Source organism: Scyliorhinus canicula, chromosome 5 (genome assembly GCF_902713615.1).
Source record: "Scyliorhinus canicula chromosome 5, sScyCan1.1, whole genome shotgun sequence".
Classification (NCBI taxonomy): Eukaryota; Metazoa; Chordata; class Chondrichthyes; order Carcharhiniformes; family Scyliorhinidae; genus Scyliorhinus; species Scyliorhinus canicula.
The window spans coordinates 213,423,473-213,441,317 of record NC_052150.1 but is presented as its reverse complement, the minus strand read 5'-3'; the positions used below and the strand labels follow the sequence as shown (position 1 = coordinate 213,441,317).

General features: G+C 45.8%; 1 protein-coding gene and 1 long non-coding RNA gene across 4 annotated transcripts in view; one reads left to right on the top strand and one right to left on the bottom strand.

The window, feature by feature from the left end:
• Positions 1-3,781, bottom strand: part of obscnb (obscurin, cytoskeletal calmodulin and titin-interacting RhoGEF b) — an 896,193-nt gene extending 892,412 nt beyond the window's left edge. For all 3 annotated transcript variants that reach the window (XM_038798455.1, XM_038798456.1, XM_038798458.1), the window contains exon 1: positions 1,865-3,781. In XM_038798455.1, the coding sequence (XP_038654383.1) occupies positions 1,865-2,981 (1,117 nt within the window). In that variant the 5' untranslated portion in view covers positions 2,982-3,781. The remainder of the gene's footprint in view (positions 1-1,864) is intronic.
• LOC119966564 lies at positions 2,178-14,133 on the top strand. The gene is made up of 3 exons (XR_005460797.1): positions 2,178-2,262; positions 13,535-13,664; positions 13,765-14,133. It is a non-coding gene; the product is annotated as an uncharacterized LOC119966564 (long non-coding RNA).
• The last annotated feature ends 3,712 nt before the right edge of the window (positions 14,134-17,845 follow it).

Sequence of the window (17,845 nt, the reverse complement as noted above, 5' to 3'; positions counted from 1 at the left end):
AGTCACTTCCAGACAGACTGGGGGGGAAGGGGAACAGGAAGAGAAATTAGGTGATAAGGAGGAGAGCAGGGATGGATTGAAGAGTAAGAGATAGATCGCAGAAATGGGATGCCAGACTTGAATGAAATTGGCATCCATCCAATTGGAATGGACCATCCAGATTTTCAGTAGATCATCCAAATTTACAAGATTTTTGAAAATGTAAATATTTTTCAACTCCCCTCTCTGTTTCATAGAATGGCAACAAAATTGCTTAGGTTATAGATACTTGAAAGATTGTAGCACAAAATAAGGTCATTATGCACATCATACCCATGCTGTTGCAAGAGCAACATATGTAGTCCCACTCCTCACCTTCTCTCTTTCACCCTGCATCTTATTCCTTTCAGATAACTATGCAATTTACTTTTTAAAGCGACAATTGAATCTGATTCCACCACACCCTCAGGCAGTGCATTCAAGATTCTAATTACTCACTGCATTAAATAAATTCTCATGTCACTGTTTTTTTTTGCAAAACACCTCTCGACTCTTTCATCAATGGAAGCGGTTTCTCCCTATCTACTCGGTTCAGACTCCTAATCACTTAGCACCCCTATCAAATTTTGTTTCAACTTGAAGAGAACAGTCCCAGCTTTGGCAGTGTCTTCAAAATTCCACCCCTGGAACCATTCTGGTAAACAAGTTTTGCACCTTCTCCAATGTCTTCACACCCTTTCCAAAAAATGACCAGAATTAAACATAATACTCCAGTTTTTTAAAGGTTCACCATAAAGCCCTTACTTTCACACTCTGTTCCTTTATCTACAATCCTTTAAGTCTGATTAACTGTCTTATTATCATGTCCTATCACCTCCAATGGTTTATGCATTTACCCCGCAGGTATCTCTATTCCTACATCCCCTTTAGGATTGTGCCCTTGATTTATATTGTTTTTCCTTCTTCTTCCCGCCAAATGTATCACTTCACACTTCTCGGCAGTCAATTTCATCGGCCATGTTATTCCAGTTATCAATTAATTTTAATTCATGAATTGCTGAAATTTCTTGGGAGATTTGTTTGATTCCTTTAAAGGATTGCAGAAGGGGTGAGATTTTCTGCAGTTTCTCCCCTAAATTGACAATTTTCCTGTTTTTCTTTTTATGGAAGACTGTGATTTTGAGTCATTGATAACGCATGCTGTCATGTCTGGATGGAATCGCTTTGAGGCACCAAATGATCTCTGCTCATCTTCATTTTAATATTATCCATATGTTCAAGTCATATAGCCGTAGGATTCATTGGAATCCTACTGCTCACTATTGTTTCAGTTATAGTTAGTAGTTCACCCAGAGTCAAATGTATAATTAAGGCTGCGAGCCACATCTCAATGGGTAAGCACTCTCATCGCTAAGTCAGAAGATAGTGACTTCAAGTCCCTACTCTTGGGACTTGAGCACAAGCTCAGCTGATACACCCAGCCAGTGTAATCTTCGAAGAAGAGCAGGGGGTCTATCTTCAGTGCCCTGGTCAATATTCATCGCTCAACCAACAACATTGATACAAAAGACAATCTGGCCATAATCGCCCTACTTTATTTTAAAGTTAATTCATGGGATATGGGCATCAGGGGCATTTACTATCCATCCCTGATTACCATTGAGAAAATGGTAGCCCTTCTTGAACCTCTGCAGTCCACATGTTCTGCAAATACCGACAGTGGAGTTCAGAAGGGAGGCTGGTGCTAGTGGGAGCTTGCTGTGCTCAGATTGGTTGTCACACAAGTTATGTGGTCCATTTAGCTGTAAAGCGCTTGGAGACATAAATGTAATGATTTGATTCATCATCACAATGAAGCAGAATTTATAACGAAATGCTAATTTACCTTTGACGATGACCAGCACCGAGCTGTAAGTCTGCCCGGCCAAATTGGAGGCGGTGCAGGTGTAGCGCCCGTTGTCGCTCAGTTTGCAGTAGAGGATCCTCAGCACGAAGTTGTCCTCGTCGTCGTCGAAAATGACATGCCGGCGGCCCGAGCAGATGGCCTCGCCGTCCTTCTTCCACACGATCTCCGGTTTGGGTTTGCCCGTCACCTGGCAGCTGAGCTTGGCGTGTTTGCCCTCGGTCACGGTGCACGTGCGGGCCCAGCCAACCGCCGAGCTCGCGCCCGGGCCCGCGCCTGCGCACGCGGCCGGCAGCGGCGCGTGGGGCGAGCGGCAGCTTCCCGCCTTCTCGTAATCTCGCCAGAGGGGGTGGCCGGCCGGGGCAGGCGAGGCGTCCGAGGTGAGGATGTCCGGCCCGCGCATCTGGGCCCGCCTCTGTTGCAGTTGGGACAGCAGGGAGGGCTTGAAGGACTCGGGCGCGGCCGGGTGAGGAGGATGGGCGGCGCCATCCGGGGAGAGGACGGCCAAGGCGGCGACGGCCTGGCTCTCGCCCAGCGGGTTGAGGGCCCTGCACAGCAGGGCGCCGCCGTCCGAAAACCTGACGCAGTAGATTTTGAGGGTGCTGCCGTCGAGGGCCGTCTCCACCGAGTAGCGGTTGCAGCCGCCGCCGTTTCCTCCTCCCCCCACACTCACGCCGTCCTTCTCCCAGTGGATGGACGGCGGGGGGTTGCCCTCCACCTTGCAGGAGAAGCTGGCGTCGTCGCCCAGGCACACCCTGAGGGAGCAGGGCCTGAGCGTGAAGGAGGGGGCTCCGGACGCCGCCTCGACGCCCACCTGCAGGCTGACCGCCGTGTACGCCTCGCCCACCGTGTTGTTGGCCCTGCAGATGTACTGGCCGCTGTCGCCAGTGGACAGGTCGTAGATGGTTAGCTTGTACAGGTCGCCGTCCTCCGCCGTCTTGAAGCGCCCCCCCGATCTCACGGGCGCCTTGTCCTTCTCCCACACCACCAGTGGCACCGGGTTGCCGATGATCTGACAGGCGAGGGTAGCATCCTTGCCGGTGGAGACGGCGAACGCCTTGGGCCGGGTTAAAAACCTGGGGGCTCCGCCGAAATCCATCCTCGGGTCTAGAATGGAAAGTAAAAAGAAGTCTTATACTTTGAAGGTCATGGGAACCGTTCTTTCTGGTACAGTTCAGAGCGCTATTCCCCTCGAGGTCACACAAAAGTCGTCAATCATCACGCCTTCCACTCCGAGTTGCAGCAATGTATTAAAAATAGAATCAGCTGTCTCCGCTTATCTCTCCGACATGTCCATTTGTAGAACCACTCCTTGATAACACATAGATAATAGTATTCGTCGCAACATGCAACTAACTTGAATTTTTATTTTTAAAGTGCAGCTTGAAATTTTACGTCCAGGTTTTCACAAACTCCATTTTCAGCAAAATCTGCCAATGCGTCCGTCCCAATTTGAATCTTTTTCTTAAACTAACCGACGTGTACATATTTCTGCTCTCACCCAATTCAGCCATAAATCTGTAGTTCTGTGACAAACGAAACTTACCTGCTTTCAAATCTGTAGCAATCGGAAGGAACGCAAAAAAGGAAAAGGGTCTAAATGTAAAAGTTAAGCATCGGCAAGGTGCGGATTCCAAGGAGATCTGTCTGAATCACGCATCCAGATACTTTGTCCAAAAAACGGGTTTCAAAAGATCGGAGTAAAAGTTCGTGGGAAAGTCAATGGCTGGGGCTGTGTCCCCCAGTCCCCTGCTGTAGTCTTCGATTTTGCCTTGCACCCCGGTCTGTCCCGAATGCTAAATCATTGACGTACTTTGCTTTACTCAGCCGAAAATCTAAAATAGATTGGTGACATTTGCGCAAGCGATAACGTTACAGACCGATGAAAGCGACAGCATCTCAGAGCACCCTGTCGAAAGTACCACTAAGTTTCGGGAGACGTTTCGGGCATCCTTTACATTACTTATGTGGGTCGTAACCCAGACACCCTATGTGCCTTAGATAAAGTTTTACTAACCTTCGTGTGACTCAATCCAGGAAGAAACGTCAATCCTTTTGAGAGACTTCTTATGGTGTTTATCGTCCCCTGGATTCCAGATGGTTTGCTCTACAATGTAACCTCATGGGGGCCCGTGGTGAGATTGACAACAGCAAACGTTTGCAGCTTTATCATTAAACCTGAAATTTTATCCCAGTTAGGCTTACTCCAGAATCTGCCTTTAATGTTCTATTTTGATGTAAGGTATCAGGTTATTATCCTATTCCATGTGTCAGGAAATTGTGATAAAATGAAAAGCAAGGAAATCCAATAGTTGGGAATATGTTCTGATGGTTATATGTTTTTAAGAAACAATTTTTTAAAATTGAAACTGTAGACAGGTTGGCTGGGTTGGTGGAACACATGTTTTGATATGTTGATAAGCCTAGCCACACTGTAAACACATATTTACCGAAGGCAAGTTGGCAACAATGGAGGATAGAATGCCAAAGGGTAAATACAAATGTTTAATGTTCAAAGAAAGTGATGAGGTGTGAATTTCATAATTACATTTTAAAGATAATTAAGAATGATAAAAACAGAAAATGCTGGAAAATCTCAGCAGGTCTGACAGCAGCTGTGGAGCGAAGACAGAGCTAATGTTTCGAATCTGGATGACTTAAATCAGAGCAGGGAAGCCAGCATATCAGGGTTCACCTGGTGCAAGCTGTTTCTGAGAACTCAGCCCACAACAGGAAGCTGTGTCAACTCCCAACAAACTGCTTGGAGAAAAGCCTCTTTGAGAAATCAGTTATTCTATCTTAAGTCTGAATCAATCCGAAAGATAGAAGAGCTGGGTGTGGTATCCCTGGATTTTGTCTATAGTTTTAAGACGTATGGGATGTTGTTTGAGATGGTTTAGCTCTGAAGTTAGGAAAATGGAGGGATTTGGAAGTGGGTAAAATTTAAAGATACTGGGCTGGATTCTCCACTGTACGGATTCTCCGTTACGCCGGCAACGCACCCACGCCCGGGGATTTCCCGACGGTGTGGGGCTGCGCATAATGGGAAACACCATTGGCCAGCTGACGGGACGGAGAATCCCATTGCTGGCGGGGACGCGATGCACCATAAGACTGGTGTGGCGGGGCGTAAAAACCCGCCCACTATTTATAGCCATTAGGGTAGTTAAGTGTATTACTAGTTGACTTTTTTGTGTGTTTTTTTGTTTAATAAACGTTTATGTTCAAAATCATCGCAAGAAATGTCTCGGACATCTTTCGCGGGGTACGCTTTCACTGCTCTTTGCACCTTTTCTCACATTATACCAAATTGCAAAATATAGTTGAGTGCAGGCATTTCAAGTTTCTCTTCTGGGATTTGGAATACCCGAGCATTTAACATCAGCTGTGACCAATGCATTTTCAGTATTATTTACAGCCTATCAGCAAAGTTGCAAGGAGTTAATATTGTTGGAAGTAATTCAAGTATCAAACTGTTAACTCCCAAAAGAAGATGAATACAATTATTTCCAAACTTTTCAACACAGCACGGCTATCATTTCCTTGGATTGCTACCTTGCCATAATAGAGGCTGAACGTTCTGTTAATCCCAAGAGCAATGCCATCGGGAGTCTTAAGCCCCTGGCAGGGTCACCCATGACGGTAACACCGGAGGAGTGAATCCAGACAAAGAGCAATCCTAACAAGACCTCAACAGTGGATCAGGCGGAAGCCCATATGGTATCAACGGCTGCGATGGCAGATGAAGGCAACAGCAGTAGGACAATCCCCATCCAGCAGAGGGCAGCAGAGCAGAGCTTCTGATTGGCTGTTCCGGGGAGATTTGCATACGTGCAGTGCGGTCAGCGTAAGTTGAAGGTGCACCTGCATCAGTGACCCGAGGAGTTCGACGGAAGGTGAGCATCCAGCAGAGGGCAGCAGAGCTTCTGATTGGCTGTTCCGGGGAGATTTGCATACGTGCAGTGCGGTCAGCGTAAGTTGAAGGTGCACCTGCATCAGTGACCTGAGGAGTTCGACGGAAGGTGAGCATCCAGCAGAGGGCAGCAGAGCTTCTGATTGGCTGTTCCGGGGAGATTTGCATACGTGCAGTGCGGTCAGCATAAGTTGAAGGTGGTTTGTGAAGGGGCTGTTCTCGAGTGACAGCTTTACCCGAAACACTACTTACGTAGTGTCTCCCACCCATCCTCCTCCTCTAACCAAAAAAAAAGCTCTGTCCGTTGGATTGCTAAACTAACAAGCTTTTTATTTTTTTTATTTTTCAGTTGTTGGGAAGTTAGTCCAGTGGGAATGGAGGCTAGGGCAGTTGAATGTTCCTCCTGCAGAATGTGGGAGGAAAGGGTCACCTCTAGTATCCCTTCTGACTACATCTGCGGGAAGTGCACCCAACTCCAGCTCCTCGAGAGCCGCATTAGGGACCTGGAGCTGGATGAACTTCGGATCATTCGGGAGGCGGAGGAGGTTATTGAGAGGAGTTATAGGGAGGTAGTCACACCTCAGGTAAAAGAAGAAAGTAGATGGGTTACCGTCAGGGGAGGGAGAGGGAACCGGCAGGCAGTGCAGGGATCCCCTGTGGTCGTTCCCCTCTATAACAAGTATACCGTTTTGGATACTGTTGCGGGGGACGACTTACCAGGGGTAAGCAATAGGGCGCAGGTCTCTGGCACAGAGTCTGTCCCTGTTGCTCAGACGGGAAGGGAGAAGAGGAACAGAGCACTTGTCATTGGGGACTCCATAGTTAGAGGAACAGACAGGAGGTTCTGTGGGAACGAAAGAGACTCACGGTTGGTATGTTGCCTCCCAGGTGCCAGGGTTCATGATGTCTCTGATCGTGTTTTTGGGATCCTTAAGGGGGAGGGGGAGCAGCCCCAAGTCGTGGTCCACATAGGTACCAACGACATAGGTAGGAAGAGAGATGGGGATTTGAGACAGAAATTCAGGGAGCTAGGGTGGAAGCTGAGAGCTAGAACAAACAGAGTTGTTATCTCTGGGTTGTTACCCGTGCCACGTGCTAGCGAAGTGAGAAATAAGGAGAGAGAGGAGTTGAACACGTGGCTACAGGAATGGTGCAGGAGGGAGGGTTTTGGTTTCCTGGATAATTGGGGCTCATTCTGGGGTAGGTGGGACCTCTACAAACAGGATAGTCTTCACCTGAACCAGAGGGGTACCAATATCCTGGGGGGGAGATTTGCTAGTGCTCTTCGGGGGGGTTTAAACTAATTCAGCAGGGGGATGGGAACCTAAATTGTAGTCCCAGTGTACAGGATGTTGAGAGTAGTGAGGTCAGGGATAGGGTTAAAAGTTCGAAAGAGGGCACCGGCAAGCAGGACGCTGGTTTGAAGTGTGTCTACTTCAACGCCAGGAGCATCCGGAATAAGGTGGGTGAGCTTGCAGCATGGGTTGGTACCTGGGATCTCGATGTTGTGGCGATTTCGGAGACATGGGTAGAGCAGGGACAGGAATGGTTGTTGCAGGTTCCAGGATTTAGATGTTTCTGTAAGAACAGAGAAGATGGTAAAAGAGGGGGGGGTGTGGCATTGTTAATCAAGGAAAGTATTACGGCGGTAGAAAGGACGCTTGAGGACTCGTCTACTGAGGCAGTATGGGCCGAGGTTAGGAACAGTAGAGGAGAGGTCACCCTGTTGGGAGTTGTCTATAGACCTCCGAATAGTCCCAGAGATGTCGAGGAAAGGATTGCAAAGATGATTCTTGACAGGAGCGAGAGTAACAGGGTAGTTGTTATGGGGGACTTTAACTTTCCAAATATTGACTGGAAATAATATAGTTCGAGTACTATAGATGGGTCAGTTTTTGTGCAGTGTGTGCAGGAGGGTTTTCTGACACAGTATGTAGACAGACCAACAAGGGGCGAGGCCACATTGGATTTGGTACTGGGTAATGAACCCGGCCAGGTGTTAGATTTAGATGTAGGTGAGCACTTTGGTGATAGTGATCACAACTCGGTTATGTTTACTTTAGCAATGGGCAGGGATAGGTATATACCGCAAGGCAAGAATTATAGCTGGGGGAAAGGCAATTATGATGCTATTCGGCAAGATTTAGGAGGTATAGGATGGGGAAGGAAACTGCAGGGGATGGGTACAATCGAAATGTGGAGCTTTTTCAAGGAACAGCTACTGCGTGTCCTTGATAAGTATGTACCTGTCAGGCAGGGAGGAAGTTGTCGAGCAAGGGAGCCGTGGTTTACTAAGGAAGTTGAAGCACTTGTCAAGAGGAAGAAGAAGGCTTATGTTAGGATGAGACATGAAGGCTCAGTTAGGGCACTTGAGAGTTACAAGTTAGCCAGGAAGGACCTAAAGGGAGAGTTAAGAAGAGCGAGGAGAGGACACGAAAAGTCGTTGGCGGATAGGATCAAGGAAAACCCTAAGGCTTTCTATAGGTATATCAGGAACAAAAGAATGACTCGAGTAAGATTAGGGCCAATCAAGGATAGTAGTGGAAAGTTGTGTGTGGAATCAGAGGAGATAGGGGAAGCATTAAATGGATATTTTTCGTCAGTGTTTACACTGGAGAAAGACAATGTTGTCGAGGAGAACACTCAGGTTCAGTCGACCAGGCTAGATGGAATTGAGGTTCAAAAGGAGGAGGTGTTAGCAATTTTAGAAAATGTCAAAATAGATAAGTCCCCTGGGCCAGATGGGATTTATCCTAGGATTCTCTGGGAAGCCAGGGAGGAGATTGCAGAGCCTTTGTCCTTGATATTTATGTCGTCTTTGTCGACAGGAATAGTGCCGGAAGACTGGAGGATAGCAAATGTTGTCCCCTTGTTCAAGAAGGGGAGTAGAGACAACCCTGGTAATTATAGACCTGTGAGCCTTACTTCGGTTGTGGGTAAAATGTTGGAAAAGGTTATAAGAGATAGGGTTTATAATCATCTTGAAAAGAACAAGTTGATTAGCGATACTCAACACGGTTTTGTGAAGGGTAGGTCATGTCTCACAAACCTTATTGAGTTTTTTGAGAAGGTGACCAAACAGGTGGATCAGGGTAAAGCTGTTGATGTGGTGTATATGGATTTCAGTAAGGCGTTTGATAAGGTTCCCCACGGTAGGCTATTGCAGAAAATAAGGAAGTATGGAATTGAAGGTGATTTAGCGGTTTGGATCAGAAATTGGCTAGCTGAAAGAAGACAGAGGGTGGTGGTTGATGGCAAATGTTCATCCTGGAGTTCAGTTACTAGTGGTGTACCGCAAGGATCTGTTTTGGGGCCACTGCTGTTTGTCATTTTTATAAATGACCTGGAAGAGGGTGTAGAAGGATGGGTTAGTAAATTTGCAGATGACACGAAGGTCAGTGGAGTTGTGGATAGTGCTGAAGGATGTTATAGGATACAGAGGGACATAGATAAGCTGCAGAGCTGGGCTGAGAGGTGGCAGATGGAGTTTAATGCGGAAAAGTGTGAGGTGGTTCACTTTGGAAGGAGTAACAGGAATGCAGAGTACTGGGCTAATGGCAAGATTCTTGGTAGTGTAGATGAACAGAGAGATCTCGGCATCCAGGTACATAAATCCTTGAAAGTTGCCACCCAGGTTAATAGGGCTGTTAAGAAGGCATATGGTGTGCTAGCCTTTATAAGCAGGGGGATTGAGTTTCGGAACCACAGGGTCATGCTGCAGCTGTACATAACTCTGGTGCGGCCACACCTGGAGTACTGCGTGCAGTTCTGGTCACCACATTATAGGAAGGATGTGGAAGCTTTGGAAAGGGTTCAGAGGAGATTTACTAGGATGTTGCCTAGTATGAAGGGAAGGTCTTACGAGGAAAGGCTCAGGGAATTGAGGTTGTTTTCGTTAGAGAGGAGAAGGCTGAGAGGTGACTTAATAGAGACATATAAGATAGTCAGAGGGTTAGATAGGGTGGACAGTGAGAGTCTTTTTCCTCGGATGGTGATGACCAACACGAGGGGACATAGCTTTAAATTGAGGGGTGAGAGATATAGGACAGATGTCAGAGGCAGTTTCTTTACTCAGAGAGTAGTAGGGGTGTGGAACGCCCTGCCTGCAACAGTAGTAGACTCGCCAACTTTAAGGGCATTTAAGTGGTCACTGGATAGACATATGGATGAAAATGGAATAGTGTAGGTCAGATAGGCTTCAGATGGTTTCACAGGTCGGCGCAACATCGAGGGCCGAAGGGCCCGTACTGCGCTGTAGTGTTCTATGTTCTATGAGACTCCCTTGCCATTGGAACTGGACCAACCCTCTGCCAAGGACTGTGCCTTGGGTGATGTGCAACGGGGTTAGGTACGTTTTGGCGCAGCCATTTGGGCGCGGCCGTTTTGGCGCCAAAATAACATTTCTTTATTTGTGAATTAGCCTCAGGTGAGTTGGCTGCTGGTGCGGGTGCGTTCTATCACCATCTGTTTATATATTGGCATTATTGACGTTTTGGCACCAAAATAACATTTCTTTATTTGTGAATTAGCCTCAATTGAGTTGGCTGCGGGTGCGTTGAGTTGGGTGCTGGTGCGTTCTATCACCATCTTTTTATATATTTTGTAACTAAACCAATTCGCATACCCATATGATGGCTGAGGCAGTATCAACGAAACGTGGTAAAGAAAAATTTGTTCATAACGGATTCCTTTACGTCTTTGACAAAACAAGCAAAGGTGACAGCGAAGTGAAATTTTGGCGTTGTGAGCAAAAAAAACCGGTGCAAAGCACGTCTCCATACTAAAGCTGCAAACGTGGTGAGGCAGCTGAACAGCCATTCGCATGATGCTTCTGCTGCACAAGTAGAGGTTGCACTCGTGAAAATGAAAATAAAAAAGAGAGCACAGGAAACCCTTGAGGCACCGACTGTAGTTGTTAATGAATGTTTGACAGACATATCCCAAGCTAGTCTACCAGCCATTCCTAATATATCTGCTTTGAGGAGAATGATAAGCAGAAAGCGTAATTATGTATTGAACGCCCCCACCAATCCAAGTGATTTACAACAATTGATTGTGCCAGAATGCTACAGGATATATGTCCCTCAACCAGGAGTGGAAGAAAATTTTTTACTTTGTGATAGCGGACCAGGTCACGACCGGATATTAATCTTCGGAAGACAGAGCTGGCTACAGCACTTATTGACATCTGATATGCGGTTTGCAGATGGCACATTCAGTATTGCTCCCAGCCTCTTTTCTCAGATATATGTAATTATGGTAAAAAAACACGGAGGAGTTACTCCTACGGTTTATGCTCTTTTGCCCAACAAGCAACGCACCACATATACGAGAATGTTCGCATTATTGAAAGAAATCGAACCCAACTTGAAACCCAGTTCAATCGTCTGTGATTATGAACAAGCTGCGCACAGTGCTATGAAAGACATATTCCCTGATGTTCAAATAAAAGGATGTTTTTTTCATTTAGCTCAAAATATGCAAAAACATCTAGCTAGTATGGGGTTCCGTAGTTTGTATAACACTGATCCAGATTTCGCGTTAAAAGCTAAAATGATTATTGCCATTGCCTTTGTACCTTTGAACAAAATCGATGAATATCTGGATGCTTTAGCGACCCAACTGCCGCAAGAACTTCAAGATTTACTCAACTGGTTTGAAGATACATATGTTGGTCGTCTGAATAGACGAGGAAATGGTAGACGAACACCTTTATTTCACCCTGAGATTTGGAACCTTTATCAGAGAACATTAAACGGGGAAGACCGCACAAACAATAATGCGGAGGCAGCCCACCGTCGATTGAAATATGAACTTGGCATGCATCATCCCACCATATGGAAACTAATTGATGGCCTGCGTAAAGTACAGAAAGGTAGAGATGCATATTATGAAAGGTTACTAGCCGGCCATGAACCGCCACAAAAACTAAAAAAGTATAGAGATGCAGATAAAAGAATACATGAAACTGTTCTTAAATTTGAAAACATGGATGCTATCGAGTACTTGAGGAGCCTTGCTCATAATTACCAAATGAACTAAACTAAAGGTTTTTTAACTTAGTTTTTAACTAAATTAACTAATTTAAGGTTTTTAACTAAATTAACTAATTTAAGGTTTTTAATTTACAATAAAGATAAAAGAATACATGAAAGTGTTCTTAAATTTGAAAATTTGAGTACTTGAGCCTTGCTCATAATCACCAAATGAACTAAACTAAATGAACTAATTTAAGGTTTTTAAATTTACTTGCAACAATTTGCAACAAGTTACTAGCCACAAAAACTAAAAGAATTTCTGTCGTCTGCGCCCAAACGGCCGCGCCAAATTGGCTGCGCCCAATTGTCCCATGGCGCCCAAACGGCTGCGTCCAAACGGCCGCGCCCAATTGTCCCATCCCCTGTGCAACGGCACTCATGTTAAAAGATGTCCCGCACCAGGAGTTTACCTCAAGGAAACCAGCACACCCCCCACACACAGCCAAGCCATGCGGCGAGAGGTGACGGGGACAGGACCGTGTCCCTACTTTCAAACTGGCAAGTGAGCGGTGGAGTTTGATTCAGTCATCCTGCTCTTGGAATAGGAACAGGAGAATTTCGGCAGCTTTCTTCATAACTGAGCAGTCCGCTTCAGGATCCACCCTTCTCACCCCTCATGGGGAAAGGGCAAGAACAGGTGACCTAAAAATAGTCTATTCCGTCCCCAACCTGGCTGGAAAAATTACATCCAGCAGACTAGTCTACCTGCGGTCAGAAAATCAAAGTTAACCTCAATTTTGGAACCTCAAATGTACATAGTCACATGGATAATGAGAAAAGCAATCAACTGGAACGGAAGATGCCCTTGCGGCCTGTGAACTCAGGCACTTTACATCATTGATGTAGCTGTCCTGCAAGAGACCCAAAGAGCAGGCTAAGGGCAGCTGAGGGAAGATGGCAATGGTTAAACTTTCTGGGGAGGAAACTTCAAGAGAAATGCTAGGAGCAACATCAACCACCCTACATGGCCTTCATCGATCTAACCAAGGCTTTTGACTCAGTCAATCAGGAACTGCTACCACTGCCTGAAAGGGCCGTAGAGGTGGGAAAGCTCACAAGATTTAAGAAGTATTTATTAGATGAGCACTTGAAATGCCAGAGCGGACAAGACCAAGTGTTGGAAAATAGATTGAGCGTAGTTAGGTGTTTTATAGAGGCATGTGCACGATGGGCCGAAAAACCTCTTTCCATGCTGTAAAATCTCTGTGGGCGAGATCTAACGGAAACGTTTCTAAGCGTGGTAGCGAGCAAAATTGCCGTGCTTCCCACGGCTGAGCCGGCGAGACTGCTACCGGTACCTAAAGCCAATGGGGCTAGTAATAGTGCCCACAGGCTTCATGTGGGAAATTTATGTCCCGTTATTCGCCTGGATCGCGCCCAGAAGCTCCCCACTAATGAGCTAAACCGATCCTGCAGGGCAAATCCCAGACAGTACGCAGCCATTCCACTGCGCAGACCCACTCACGACCTGGCCAGACTGTTGGGCGTGGTAGAGTCCAAATGGGATACCCTGTTCTCCTGACGCGGCAGCCAATGCTGCCTGAGAGGCAATGGCCATCAACGTGGGGAATGTCACCAGGAGGACTGCCACCCAGTGCAGTAAGAAGCTACATTACCTCCACTGAGCCGCGTGGGTGAGATGACATGTGTGTGTGATGGATGAAGCCTGCAGTTCACAATGCCCTCTCTCTGTCCCCACAGGAGAAGCTCACACATAACAGACAAGAAAGAGCAGGGTCCCGGACATCAGAGTCCTCACCCCCTACGAGGAGCAGGCGGGTCCTGGAATGTCGTGAGAGTGGTCAACGATTTCGAGATTGGCCTGCGCAGAGTTGAGTATCCACCAGACCCCACCCAGATGACCTTTCAAGTGTGTTCATGCCAGAATAATGATTCATCCTCGCATTGACCACATGTCCATTCTCCCACAGGTTCTCCATCCGATGATGTCAGCCCATCCGAGATCGAGGCTTCACAGCTCGGAGGCTTCACCCTCGACCAGAACAAAACATTATAGCACACGAACAGGCCCTTCGGCCCACCATTCCCCGCCCATTCATGTGTCTTATCAAGATACATCTTAAACGTTGCCATCATGCCTGCCGCCATCACCTCAACTGGCAATGCATTCCAGGCACCCACACCCTCTGCATGAAAAACTTTTCCTGCACATCTCCCCTAAACTTTATCTCTCTCACCTTTAATCTGTGTTCCCTTCTAATTGAATCTTCCACCCTGGGAAAAGCTTCTGACTATTCATCCTGTCTATACCTCTCGTAATTTTGTCGACCTCAACCAGGTCTCCCCTCAACCTCCGTCTTTCCAACAAAAATAATCCGAGTTTATTCAATCTCTCCTCAGAACTTATACCCTCCAGACCATGCAACATCCTGGTATTTGCACTCTCTCCAAAGCATCCACGACCCTCTGGTAGTGTGGCGAGCAGAACTGCACGCAATGTTCCAAATGTGGCCAAACTAAAGTTTTATACAATTGTAACATGACCTGCCAACTCTTGCACTTAATACCCCGGCGGATGAAGGCAAGCATGCTATATACCTCCTTGGCCACCTTACCCACCTGCATTGCCACTTTCATGGAATTATGGACCTGAATGCCCAGATCCCTCTGTCAGTGCTCCTAAGGATTCTGCCATTTATACTATATACCTGAATTTGATCTTCCAAAGTGCATCACCTTGCATTTGTCCGGATTGAACTCCATCTGCCATTTCTCTGCCCAACTCTCCAATCTATTTATATTGTGCTGTGTTCTCTGAGAGTCACCTTCACTATCTGCAACTCCACCTGTCTTCGTGTCATCTGCAAACTTGCTAATCAGACCATCTTCATTTTCCTCCAGATCATTTATAAAAAACAGTGGTCTCAGAACTGATCTCTAGGTACAGATCTTTTGTCTGAAAAACTCCCTTCCAACATTACTCTCTGTCTCCTGTTGCCATGCCAGTTTTTTATCCATCTAGCTATCACACCCCAAATCCCATGCGACTTTACCTTTTGTACCAGTCTGCCATGAGTGACCTTGTCAAAAGCCTTACTAAAGTCCATGTAGATGACAGCCACAGTCTTTCCCTCATCAATTAATTGTGCCACCTCCTCAAAAACGCTTTCAAGTTGGTAAGACATGACCTTCCCCACACAAAACCATGTTGCCTTCTAAGTGTGAATAAATCCTGTCCCTCAGTATTATCTCCAACAGCTTCCCCTCCACTGATGTCAGGCTCTCCAGTATATAATGACCTGGATTATCCCTGCTTCCCTTCTTAAACAATGGGACAACATTGGCTATTCTGCAGTCCTCTGGAACCTTGCATGTGGTCAAAGCTGATGCAACGATATCTGTTAAGGCCCCAGCTTTTCCTCTCTTGCCTCCCACACATAACCTGGGATATATCCCATCTAGCCCAGCGGACTTGACTACCTTAATGCATTTTAAGATATCAAACACTTCTTCCTTCATTATGCTAACATGTCCTAGAGCATTCACACACCCATCCCTAACCTCAACATCCGTCATGTCCCTCCTTGGTGAATACCGATGCAAAGTATCTCATTAAGGATCTCACCTACTTTCTCTGACTCCATGCATAACCTCCCTCCTTTATCCTTGAGTGGGCCTACTCTTTCCCTAGCTTCCCTCTTGCTCCTTATATGTATAAAAGGCCTTGGAATGTTCCTTGACGCTGCTTGCCAATACCATTTCATGGCTGCTTTTAGCCCCTCCCTGGTTGGACTATCAACATACTGTTCAAAAATTCCTCTTGGACACACTTAACAAATTGTCTTGCATCCGAACCTTTGGCACTAAGGAAGTCCCAGTCAATATGAGGGAACTTAAAATCACCCACCACAACAACCATGCTATTTTGACTTCTTTCCAGAATCTCACTACATATCTGTATCCCGCTGGCTGTTGGGAGGCCTATAGTACAACCCCAACATTGTGATTGCTCCCCTTCCTATTCGTGATGTCTACTCAATGCCTCACTGCAGGATCCCTCCAAGATATCGTCCCTCATCACAGCTGTAATATATTGCCTAACCAGTAATGCAACTTCCCCACCCTTTCTGTGACCCCCTCTGTCTCATTTAAAACATCGATATACTGGAACATTAAGATGCCAGTCCTGTCCTTCCTGTAACCATGTCTCCATAATAGCAACAGTAATATAATTCCCAACATTAATGCAAGCTCTAAGTTCATCTGTCTTACCTGTTATACTTGTGGCATTGAAGCAAACGCACTCCAGACCTTCTGAGATCTTGTCTTTGCCTGCTCTCCCTCTTTGCTAAAATAAATATAAACGCAAATTACTGCGGCTGCTGGAATCTGAAACCAAAAGAAAAAATGCTGGAAATGTCAACAGCCTGGCAGCATCTGTAAGGAGAGAAAAGAGCTAATGTTTCGAGTCCAGATGACCCTTTGTCAAAGCTCATGTTTGAGCTTTGACAAAGGGTCATCTGGACTCGAAACATTATCTCTTTTCTCTCCTTACAGATGCTGCCAGACCTGCTGAGATTTTCCAGCATTTTCTTTTGTGGTCTCCCTCTGTGCTAGTCTCAAACTCTTCCCCAGTCTCTACACTTGCTGGCCTGCTGCTCCATATCTCTCTCTCTCTCTCTCTCTCTCTCTTCACAGGTGATGTGAAGATAGGGTTTTGTGCAGAGTCTGTTAAAATGAAATAAAGGTGTGTGTAAAAAGGAGCAGTACCTTTGACTCTTCATACAGCAGCAGCTAAATGTCTAACAAATGGTAGCAGAGAATGGTTGCTGTGCAAATGTGAAAGGTTGAAAGATACAACTTTTCCAGACCAAAACAAGGAGTGAGTGAGAAGGAAAAAAAAGAAGATATATGACTGAACCTAGGATAAAGATGGCCGGATATGACTACCCACCCTTATTTTCTGAAAGGGGGTCGTACGACCAATGGAGAACTGCAGTAGTTATGTGGACTAAGATAACTGCCTTGGGAAAGAGAAAACAAGGTATGGCATTGGCTCTTTCTCTATCTTAGAGTAAAATCTGAAGCAAAGTATTTTATGAGCTGGAATTGGAAGAGTTAGACTCAGAAGAAGGTCTCTAGACTCTATTACGTTATATGGATAAGATTTATAAAAAGGATGACTTGTTAAGTGCATATGAAGCATGGTCAGATTTTAATAGATTCCGGAAAATAGAGGATTTCTCCATGGAAGACTATAATGAAATTTGGCAGGCAATATAAAAGTCTGCAGAAATGCAACCTGGAATTGCCACAGTCTGTGTTGGCCTTTAAATTACTTGACTGTGCTAGAGTGACCAACATGGATAGGCTCCTGGTTTTGACAGGAGTTCAGTTTGCGGACAGTGATACCTTATTCAATCAGATGTCAGAAGCTTTAAAAACCTTTCTGGGGAAACATTCGATTCCGATGGCTCTAATGACCCAAATAGCTCAATAAAGCAGAATATGGAAGATACACTACTAACGGGATGGCAAAATTGCACGGCTACAAACAGGTTTCAAGAGTATAGAAGGCGATCGGGACCCGGAAATTATGAAGACAGAAACCCAGTTAGAACCTACAATAGGAAGATGAACCCCAGAAATGCATGGGGTATGATAAATCAATGTTTTCGATGTGACTCTCAATGCCATTATGCTTTCAACTGTCCAACACGTTATAGAGTGAAGCAACACATGACATGGAAGAGTCAGAAGAGGAAAAAGATAGTGACCAGAAAGAAGGCATTGTTCTGTTAACAAGCAGTTTTACGCCAGTAATTAGGGTGTTGGTTGCAGAATCCTTCAACTGTGCTGTATTGGACAGTGGTTGCACATCTACTGTGTGTGGAATTGACTAGTTAAAATGTTACCTGGACTCCTTGAATGCTGAATATCATAACAAGGATAAGCAATTTGAAAGTTCCACAAGTTTCAGGTTTGGGGATGATAATACAAAGAACAAAGAAAATTACAGCACAGGAACAGGCCCTTCGGCCCTCCCAGCCT